Raw genomic sequence first — 11,583 nt, forward strand, 5'->3', positions numbered from 1 at the left:
TTTGGTAACGGGATTCCCCGTTTGTTATAGAAATTGGGCTTTCTACTAATTCTAGTTAATAATTTTTTCTTTTCCTTTTTATGCTTTAAATTATGATGGAGACAACTACTGTAAGACGCTCAGTAAGACCCAGTACGAGTCGTTTTGCTAGAAATGAAGTGGATGAATCTAGTCGAAGCACTGCAAGGCCTATTATTAATAGACAAAGTAATACGTCAGGGCTGTCCAGAATTCCAGTTTTGATAAGTAAACGATCTACTGATACTGAAAATAGCAGTCGAAAAACTACATCACCACAACTTGGTAGTGCAGCATCTAAAAGACCTTTGGTTCATCATGGAGCCATACCAGTATCTGTTGCTTAAAGATCAAGAACATCAGGTGGTACTAATACTAATACTTTTAATGATAATTTATCTATTCCACAAAATTATGATCATTCCAATGTAAGGACTATGAGCCATGGGACCACTGGCAATGCCATTGATAAAAATGAGACCTGTTTCCCAGTCTCTACTAATAATGAATTTCTTTCATGTACTGCAATAATTATGATGCTAATAGCAATATAGGAGGGGATTGTTCTCAGGAGCAAGTCATGAATGCTCCTCCCTGTTTTGTCACTAGTGATGTGGCACCTACTTTAATAACTAGTGTTCATGATAGTCTTGGAGTTAGGGTTTCACAGACAATAAGGAATAAGATAATTAGAGGTGAATACATTGAAATGAGTCTACTGCTAGAGAGTTCTAAGGGTAAGGAAACAAAAAAGACCCTTTACTTGAATGATGAGGGTGAAATTGTAACTAAGGACAAAAAGAAAGATTCAGTTAAGAATATTGAGGTCTGGACAGATGTATTTTTAGTATATAGTAGCCTTTCGGTTCATACACATCGTGCACAGGAAATGATTAAATACATGCATACTGTTAGATTGGCAGCTTCTTGAGGTCCAGGTTGGGTAACTTATGATGAACACTTCAGGACAAAGAGAAGTTTAGATCCATCCAGTTCAACAGTTGATTATGAGTTATGGTTATTTTGTATGTCTGGGTCTTCATACAAGGTTAATTCAAATACAAGTTCTAATAGTAAAGCAGGTATCGGGAAGTGTTTTGACTTCAATTACAAGGGACATTGTCAAAGAATTGCTTGTCAATATTCTCATAATTGCCTGAATTGTTCGGGTAATCATTCCGTGACAAATTGCTATGTTTCTTCAGGGCAAACTCAATCACAAGCAGTAAATCAGCGTAGGCAGATTTCTGGGTATCGAAACACTTTTCAGGGGAAAGAAGAAAATAATTTTTCTAACGATCAGCAATCAGGTAATATGGGTTAATCCTCCATATCAAAGTCAATCTAGATTTAGTAGTAACAATGTGAGGGGAAATGTAGTGCAAGGTGGAAAAAATAAGAGTATAGATTCACAGAGAAGTTGAAGAAGGCAAGTCATGAGGGGCAGAGTTCAGTCAGGGAGGCAGTAGAGAGTGTTTGGTCACTTGGGTGATCCCCAATTCAAGTTGATAAGATATTAAGATATTTACATTTATATCCTTTACGTTCAGTGGCTATAGAATTGGAGGAAGGTTTGAGTAAAGGGTGTCGTTTACATTACATCAGTCCTCGCATCTCTGTTTTTTCACCAAATTTGTTGTCAGCTAAGGACCAAAAAAATGAATTGGCAGCTAAGTTAAACAAAGAGGTTAAATTGGGTCGCATTGCAGGACCGTTTACACATCTTCCTATTTCAAATTTGAATATTTCACCCATAGGTGTGATACCTAAATCTGGTGATTGATAACTCATTTATCTTACCCTAATTCAGAAGGGATCAATAGTTACATTGACCCAGATTTGTGTACGGTCAATTATTCCTCTGTTGACAAGGTGATTGACAAGCTTACTGGTCTTGGAAATGGTGCTCTCATGGCAAAAATGGATATAAAATCTGCCTTCCGATTATTATTAATCAACCAAGCTGATTTTGATTTACTTGGATATTTTTTTGATGATCATTATTATATTGATAAATGTTTGCCTATGGGATGTGCTATCTCTTGTTGTCTTTTTGAAAAATTTTCATCTTTTTTGCATTGGATAGTTCCAACTTCTTCGGGGTATGATTCTTTAGATCATTATTTAGATGATTTCATTTTTAAGGGATCTAAAGTTTCAAATGTCTGTGCCAATTTGATGAGTACCTTTGTGTCATTATGTCAGGAAGTGGGTGTTCCTCTAGCTGGTGATGAGACTACCCGGCTCACCTTTTTGGGTTTAGAAATAGATACTGTGGATGGTATGGTTCGTATTCCTGAGGAAAAACTGCAAAGTTTGCATAGCATCTTATGTTTGTGTCTTTCTAAAAAGAAGGTTTCTCTTCAGGATAATTTATTGCTGTTTTAACTCATTTCTGAAATAAATACCTCTTATTGGCCAATTTGAGAACTTAATTTTTTTGCTCAAGAAGTGGTATCGCTTTAAGAATACAGTATCCTAGACAGCTGTAAAATGCATTATACAAATGAAGTCAAACAACCTATGAACTGAGTCTAATTCGGTTTAAAGTGATTGTAAAGAGTTTTTTTTTTGTGACAATGGAAGCATTGATTTGATTTGTACCATTCCTATTTTCAGTCCGACATCTGTGGTTCTTGCGATTCCACTAAATAACGCCTTTTTATATGCCAACATTGTAATTGGCTTGTGAACGCCATAAAGACTACAGTTTTCACCTGATTTGAATGAAATTTGGTGTGAACATTTATATTCATGAGATCTTGGACAAGTTCGAATGTGGCTATTTTTCGTTGAACGGTTTTTTAGTTATCGCCCTTGACTTAGTCGAAACGCATCAAAATTGGTTTGTGATCGCTATAGAGACTATATAGTTCTCATCTGATTTGAATGAAATTTGGTATGATCATTTATATTGATGAGATCTTCGACAAGTTTGATATTTATGATATTTCCGTGAACAGTTTTTGAGTTATTGCCCCTGACTTAGTCAAAACATGTTGAAATTGTCTTTTAAACACAATAGACTTCAGTTTTCATCTGATTTGAATTAAATTTTGTGTGATCATTTATATTGATGAGATCTTGGTCAAGATTGATATTGACAATATTTCCTTGAATGGTTTTCGAGTTATTGACAGATTAAAGTAGTACTAGACCTTTCAATATGTTCGCAAGGGGATTCCGAAACGTGTTCGGAAAGTGCGAACATATTGAAAGGTCCCAAAAACATCTAAACACCCTGCATTCCATAAATTCCTACACCAAAAACACCTTCAATCAATTCCTACTCCATACTCACCCTACATTCCATCAATTCCCACCCGAAAAAGAACCTATTCACCCTACATTTCATTATTAAAATTAACTCAAATTCAAAAACAGACCACAATTTCTACTCCAATTTTAAACCTTAAAAATGGCAAATAAAAATTACATACTAGATTCAATCTTTAAATTATATGATCCAATTCGTTAATCGTTTAACAAGAAAAAAAAAGTTGAATGATGGTGGTAGAATTACCTTCGAAATTAATTCATTTAATTAACGAATTGGTTGCTTCTTTCCGATGCTTATTTCAGATGCGATTTCAAAATTAAAGATGGAACTCTCAATGAAAATCGTGTACCACAAACTAATACAACGTTAAAAAACAATTTCTTTTCATCTTTATTTAGCGAGATGGTTTTGGAAGCTGGTTCAAATCCGATAGAAACAATTAAACACCCTGGAGAATTCAATACAATGTTGAAAACAGTTTTATATCTGTAGTATTTTCATACATCTATTAATTTATCGGATGTTACTCTTTCTTATTGGTTTGTATACTTATCGGATGGTACGACTAACTATCTGCTTGGCAACCTCTGCGCATGTCATTCTTTTGAATAAACAGATTGTACCAGACAGCCATCTTGTTGAGTCATGCTTTTTCATGCTGCGATATTCAGCTGAACCCCCCAAAATATTAGTGGCGACGAGGATAGCTAGCTGAAGATCAACTCAAGTAGGAATATTCAGTTGAATATTTCACGATGGCGGCAGCCCATATCGGAAAAATTGAAGCTTTCAACGACTCTGAAGAAACATTCGAAAACTACATCAAGAGACTCGAACAGTTTTTTTGTGGTGAACGATTTTGAAGATGATAAAAAAGCTTCAGCGTTTCTTACAGTCGTCAGACCAAAAACATATAGGTTGTTAAAGAACCTGGTCGCTCCTGTTAGTCCAAACGACAGAACTTTTGCAGAGAATGTTGATACCTTGAAGGGGCACTTTGAAACAAAACCACTGATCATTTTTGAGAGGTATAAATTTCACTCCAGGAATCAGAGGGAAGGAGAAACGGTAGCCTCATACATTGTTGAACTTAAGAGCCTAGCCAAAACCTGTGATTTTCGGACATTCTTAGATGACGCATTACGTGACAGACTGGTCATAAATAAAACTGGATTGGTCAAAATTTCAAAATCCAGATTGAGCATGCTGAGATAAACGTGTTATTGAAAAAATATCCAAATTTGTTCAATAAAAACATTGGTACGTTAAAAGACTTATAAGGCGGATATAATGTTGTCAAAGGAGGCGCCACCGATCTTAAGAAAGCTCATCCAGTCCCGTATGCACTGAAAGAAGCAGTAGAGAAGGAACTCGTGAGACTCGCCTGTTAGCAGAAATTGCATGAACAACATCCAGGTTCTGCAGAATGAAGTCCTTGGGGAGATGTTATTTATGGTGGCCAGGGTTGGACCACGATGTTGAACAAATGGTTGGGTCGTGTGGAGTTTGTCAGTCTGTGAGAAAACTACTGGCACCTTGGATGTGGCCAACCCGGGTTTGGGAACGTATTCATGTGGATTTTTCAGAAAAAGACCAACAATCTTTTCTGGTGCTAATTGACAGCCATTCGAAATGGATCGTAGTGGTGCACATATGTAATGTTCATAAACATTCAGCAACTAGTGGGAAGACCATCGAAGTGTTACGTACCATTTTTGCTGCCTAGGGTTTACCCGAGAGGTTAGTTTCAGACAATGGCCCACAGTTTAATTCGGTTGAATTCGAACAATTTTTGAAACAAACGTTAGTGCCTGCTGACCATCCTGCATCCAATGGGGCTGCAGAACGCTCAGTCCAGATCTTAAAAGACTCTCTCCTCAAACAAGTGTTAGACAAACAGACAAATCTGACCATGGCTCATTGATTACCAGATTTTTTCTTTTTTTTTTTTTTCAATCCTATTTTCCCATTACCAATGATAGGGCCTTGGCTAATTGTCTTACAGAGTCATATATATGTATTTTAAATCAAATAATAACTTATAAAACTATAATAATTCATTATAATAAAATGAAAATCAAATAATATTAAACAGAAGTAAATATATAATATATAGGCTCATATTATATCTCGATTAAGGCTTTAAGGATCTGCACATATTCCTAAATTCTGTTGCATATGTAGTTTGACTAAGTTTGGACCCTGTCTGTAATATTAAGATATATTTTTGTAAATAGGTAATTAGTTTTCTAAAAGAGGGTGGATTATTGTTTTTTGCGCATGTATAGATGAAATATTTGCATAGTAAAATCATGATATTTAGAGGAATTTGATGTGGATGGTTATTTATCCCAAATATGATAATAGTAGTTGTAAATTCAAAATCAGTATTATTTTCCTTGAGAAGGTTTGATAAATCTTTCCATAGTGAAGAAACATATGAACAAGAAATAAAAATCTTCTACATGTGTCTTACAAAAAGTACAAGTATTAAATTCCGAGATTTTAATTAATTTTAGATACGATTTTGTTGGTAGAATCCTGTGTAACAATCTGAACTGAAACCATTGTAAATTTGAATCTGGAATTAAATTGAAGTGATTGCCAAGAGTAAATTTCCAGTCAATATCAAAAATTTTATTCCATTTAGAAATTGCAGTTGGACAGGCCTCTGATTTAGTTAAAAGATTATATATATTTTGGCATCCTGAAGAGTTTTTTAAAATTTGTTCTAGTATATAGGAATAAAAGGACGTGTAGTTGGTGATGTACTTATGGTATTTTGGATATTTTTTGTTTTAAAATATTTTTTTATACAGTTTATCAGACCATGGTATTTCAAGAATGATTGTATTTTCAAGTTATATTTTATTTCTAGTTCTTGTTTTGACAAGAATTCACATTGTTTATTAAACAAATCGCCCAGAAAAGTCACCCCATTTTTGTGCCATGATTGATAAAATATGTGGTTACTACTAATTTTTAATGAACTATTATACCGTAAGGGAATTTTTAAAACATTGGAAATATCAAGTTTCTTTATTATTATTTGGTATGAATTTAATATATCTTTCTAAAAAATTTTTAACACTCAATCTTTATTATATTGATAAAAGCATCTCCAAAATTAGCTAAATTATGTAAACTATATGTATATATGGTGAAATTGGGTTTCCCTGATGACATCCTCTTAAGAATGTAAAAGGTTCTGATAAAATTCCATTTTGAACAATAGAAGCTCTTATATCTTTATTCAGAATATTGATCCAAATTTTAATATTTTGACAAAATTTGAAAAAATCCAATATTTCATTAACAAATGACCAGGCCACAGAATCAAAGGCTTTTTCAAAATCAATTAATAATAACAGTCCAGGTATATCATGGTTTTCTGTGAAATTCATTAAGTCATAAACTAAGCGGGTATTTTCGCCTATGTAACGACCACTTATAAAACTGGTCTGAGAATCAGATATTAGGATATTTAGCACAGATTTTATACGATAAGCATTACAACCAGATAACAGTTTGTAAAATACAATTAAAAGAGTAAAGGGTCTCCAATTTTATATGTTTTCGCGAGGTTTATTTCCTTTGGGGATACAAGTAATAATACCAAATCTTTGGTTTATAGGTAAAGTTTGTGTATTATATATCTCATGTATAGATCTTAGAATAAAAGTTTTAAGATGTGGCCAAAACAGTTTATAGAATTCTGATGGAAAACCAGTTGAACCAGGAGTTTTGTCAGATTTCATTTTTTTTAGTACATTTTGCAATTCAGTTTCTGTAATTTCGCATTTTAAAGGGATGGATTGGTTGTTATTTAATTTACGAACATTACAATTCTCTAGTAATTCATTCAGGTTACGGTCTATAATTTCAGTATTTCTGCTATCATATAAATTAGAATAAAAGATTTTAATCTCATTTAGAATTTCCTTTTGATCCTCTACTATCCTACCTGAGTTTAATTTGATAAATTGAAAAGTTTTATTAGTGTAATTATGGGATTCTAAGTTACAAAAAAATTAAGATGGTTTTTCTCCATCTTCAATCCATGCAGATTTTGAACGTATCATTTCACCTTTTATCTTTGGTTTTCTATTTTATTTATTAATTCTTGTTCTTTTTTATTTTGTTCTCGTTTTTTTATATATAGAATAGCTAATGGATATAGATCTTAATTCCATGAGTAATGTTGAGAAGAAAGCAGAATCAGAGATATCAAATTGTAGATTCTTCTCATCAATTTTTTCAATATTATCTTGATTGTATAGAATAATAGCATATTGTTTTTTGATCTGTTTAATTTTACTGATTATAGAATCAATATACTCTTTGTCCTGAAAAAGACTTTAATTTAAGTCTGTTTAATTTCCAGAGTCCCTTACCATGTTTAAATTTATTTATAGCTAAATCTAACTGTACAGTAGAATGGTCGGATCTGTAGCCTGCATTTATTTTAATATTTTTTAATATGATTTGTAAAATTTTCTGATACTAAAAAGTATCAAGTCTGGCCTGTTTTTTTGGTTTATTTTTACGCCATGTATATCTTTTCAATTTTGGGTTTAATATTCAGAAATAGTAAGTTTGCAATCGGACATAATCTGAAATAAATTTTGTCTTGCTTTTGGATTATTAATATGGAGATAATTATATGTATCAAGAGCAGGGTCCATAACTAGGTTAAAGTCCTCACAAACAACTGAAAAAGTATTGCCGGCTTCTAATATAAATACTCTAATCTGTTCGAAAAAGTTTGGGTCATTTTTATTTCGTGCATAAATATTGATCAAACTGAATATTAAATTTTCCACCTTTCATCCTTTTTGATAGTTTTTATCTTAAATTCAATATTATTATTTATCAAGATAGCCACACCTCGAGAATTGGACGAGAATGAATTGGAGATACATTTAAAACCCCATTTGATTTCTATTTTATTTTCATCTTTTTCGTTAAAGTGGTTATCTTGTAAACAGAGAATATTGAAATTTTTTTGTTTGTAATACTGGATGACATCTTTTCGTTTTTCTGGGGAACCAATACCTTGACAATTTATAGTTATTATACTTATTGTGTTACTCATTAATTAATATTTGTGATTTTTTTTTCAAAAATACGATATATGAGCCTATAATATTTGCTAGGATTTTATTTGTTATTTTTTAAGTGAAGAGTAGATAATAATTCATAAAAACAAAATAAGTGTAAAAAGAAAAGTTCACTAATGGGAAAAAATATAATAAACTAATATTGAAATACATAATTATTATATAAGTACAAGTGCTTTAATCAAAGTGTTCTTTCACTTTGTTTGTATAACTTTACTGGGCATCAACTTCAAAAGCAAAAACAAAACCCCACAAAAAAACCCCAAAACATTGACTTGGAGGAAATAGAATATATAGACATACAAACAAAACATAAAACAAGAGAAAAAAAAATGCATGGGCATTTGAAGATTTCAAATATAAAACTTTTTTTTTTTAATTAAAACATCATTTTCTAAGATACCTTTTTGATTGATAAGTTCTGTTGATAAACATAAAACAGTTGCTTTTTTTTTTATTAAACATCATTTTCTAAGATACCTTTTTGATTGATAAGTTCTGTTGATAAATATAAATAAAGTATGCATGGGCATTTGAAGATTTCAAATAGAAAACAGTTGCTTTTTTACTAAAACATCATTTTCTAAGATACCTTTTTGAATTATAAGTTCTGTTGATAAATATAAATAAAGTATGCATGGACATTTGAAGATTTCATATATAAACAGTTGCTTTTTTATTAAAACATTTTTTAAGATACCTTTTTGATTGATAAGTTCTGTTGATAAATATAAATAAAGTATGCATGGACATTTGAAGATTTCAGATATAAAACAGTTGCTTTTTTATTAAAACATTTTTTAAGATACCTTTTTGATTGATAAGTTCTGTTGATAAATATAAATAAAGTATGCATGGGCATTTGAAGATTTCAAATATAAAACAGTTGCTTTTTTATTAAAACATCATTTTCTAAGATACCTTTTTGATTGATAAGTTCTGTTGATAAATATAAATAAAGTATGCAAGGGCATTTGATGATTTCAAATATAAAACAGTTGCTTTTTTTTATTAAAACATCATTTTCTCAGATACCTTTTTGATTGATAAGTTCTGTTGATAATTATAAATAAAGTATGCATGGGCATTTGAAGATTTCAAATATAACACAGTTGCTTCGAGTTGGTATTTTCTAAACATTATGGTAAGGTTCAATGCTAGTGTGACCAACAGTTACAGTTGAGTATTGGGTCTTAATTTAAGTTTTGGAGCAGCATCCAGCTGTCTCAAAACTTCAAATTTATCTTCATATAAGTCTATCTTCACACGCCTTTTAACTTAATAATTTTCTCGCCATTATTTCCTCCCAAAAATCTGATACATGTATCCTATTTTCATTTAGTAAATCATGTTTTTTGATGTATTTAGACATGCATGTGATGCATATTCCTTTTCATTCAGTTCCACAAGCAAAAAATATTTATTATGATTTCCATGATTATTAATGTAGCAGTAGGAACCAGTATTCTTCTTATATATTTCAGATTCTGAAGATTATGTCTTTCCATTTCAAATATTTTATATTATTATTCAGACTAACTGCATAAACAATTCTCTCTCACATGCCCACATGCCTGTGGCTGTGCTTTCGTAACATAACTTTTTGTTACAACCTAAAATTCCAAACGGGAAAAAAAATTGGACTTGAGGTAGCTCGAGCTTATAGACCCAACAGGAAATATTAGCTCAAATTGGATAAAGCCCTAATGAGAATGAGCACAAACGGATAGACAATATTATTGATACAAGGCTATAAACATAAAATGCCAATAATTGGAATAGTAATAATTACATTGAATTTTTTATTTCGTCATTAAAATCATCGGATTTAAGTATTTAATTTCTTGTTCACAAAATGGTAGGCTGTTTTGAATTATTTCTTTAACAAGTTGAATCTAAGCCAATACAAAATTGCATTGACTTTGTTTACTGGAATATATAGCATTTGTAAACAGAGAATATTGAAATTTTTTTGTTTGTAATACTGGATGACATCTTTTCGTTTTTCTGGGGAACCAATACCTTGACAATTTATAGTTATTATACTTATTGTGTTACTCATTAATTAATATTTGTGATTTTTTTTTCAAAAATACGATATATGAGCCTATAATATTTGCTAGGATTTTATTTGTTATTTTTTAAGTGAAGAGTAGATAATAATTCATAAAAACAAAAGGTACAAGAAGTGTAAAAAGAAAAGTTCACTAATGGGAAAAAATATAATAAACTAATATTGAAATACATAATTATTATATAAGTACAAGTGTTTTAATCAAAGTGTTCTTTCACTTTGTTTGTATAACTTTACTGGGCATCAACTTCAAAAGCAAAAACAAAACCACCACAAAAAAACCCCAAAACATTGACTTGGAGGAAATAGAATATATAGACATACAAACAAAACATAAAACAAGAGAAAAAAAAATGCATGGGCATTTGAAGATTTCAAATATAAAACTTTTTTTTTTTATTAAAACATCATTTTCTAAGATACCTTTTTGAATGATAAGTTCTGTTGATAAATATAAATAAAGTATGCATGGACATTTGAAGATTTCAAATATAAAACAGTTGCTTTTTTATTAAAAGATTTTTTAAGATACCTTTTTGATTGATAAGTTCTGTTGATAAATATAAATAAAGTATAAATAAAGTATGCATGGGCATTTGAAGATTTCAAATATAAAACAGTTGCTTTTTAATTAAAAGATTTTTTAAGATACCTTTTTGATTGATAAGTTCTGTTGATAAATATAAATAAAGTATGCATGGGCATTTGAAGATTTCAAATATAAAACAGTTGCTTTTTTTTTTTTATTAAAACATCATTTTCTAAGATACCTTTTTGATTGATAAGTTCTGTTGATAAATATAAATAAAGTATGCAAGGGCATTTGAAGATTTCAAATATAAAACAGTTGCTTTTTTTTTTATTAAACATCATTTTCTAAGATACCTTTTTGAATAATAAGTTCTGTTGATAAATAAAAATAAAGTATGCAAGGGCATTTGAAGATTTCAAATATAAAAGTGGCTTTTTTTTTTTATTAAAACATCATTTTCTAAGATACCTTTTTGATTGATAAGTTCTGTTGATATATATAAATAAAGTATGCAAGGGCATTTGAAGATTTCAAATATAAAACAGTTGCTTTTTTTTTA

The 11,583-nt window shown here is 30.6% G+C and overlaps 1 protein-coding gene across 1 annotated transcript; it reads right to left on the reverse strand.

The window, feature by feature from the left end:
- Positions 1 to 8,108: 8,108 nt before the first annotated feature.
- LOTGIDRAFT_119738 (hypothetical protein) lies at positions 8,109 to 8,393 on the reverse strand (the record flags this gene model as incomplete). Its single annotated transcript, XM_009057942.1, has 1 exon — positions 8,109 to 8,393. One exon carries the CDS (start codon positions 8,391 to 8,393, stop codon positions 8,109 to 8,111), a length of 285 nt encoding a protein of 94 aa, XP_009056190.1.
- Between the last annotated feature and the right edge of the window lie 3,190 nt (positions 8,394 to 11,583).

Source organism: Lottia gigantea (assembly GCF_000327385.1).
Source record: "Lottia gigantea unplaced genomic scaffold LOTGIsca_32, whole genome shotgun sequence".
NCBI classification, from domain to species: Eukaryota; Metazoa; Mollusca; class Gastropoda; family Lottiidae; genus Lottia; species Lottia gigantea.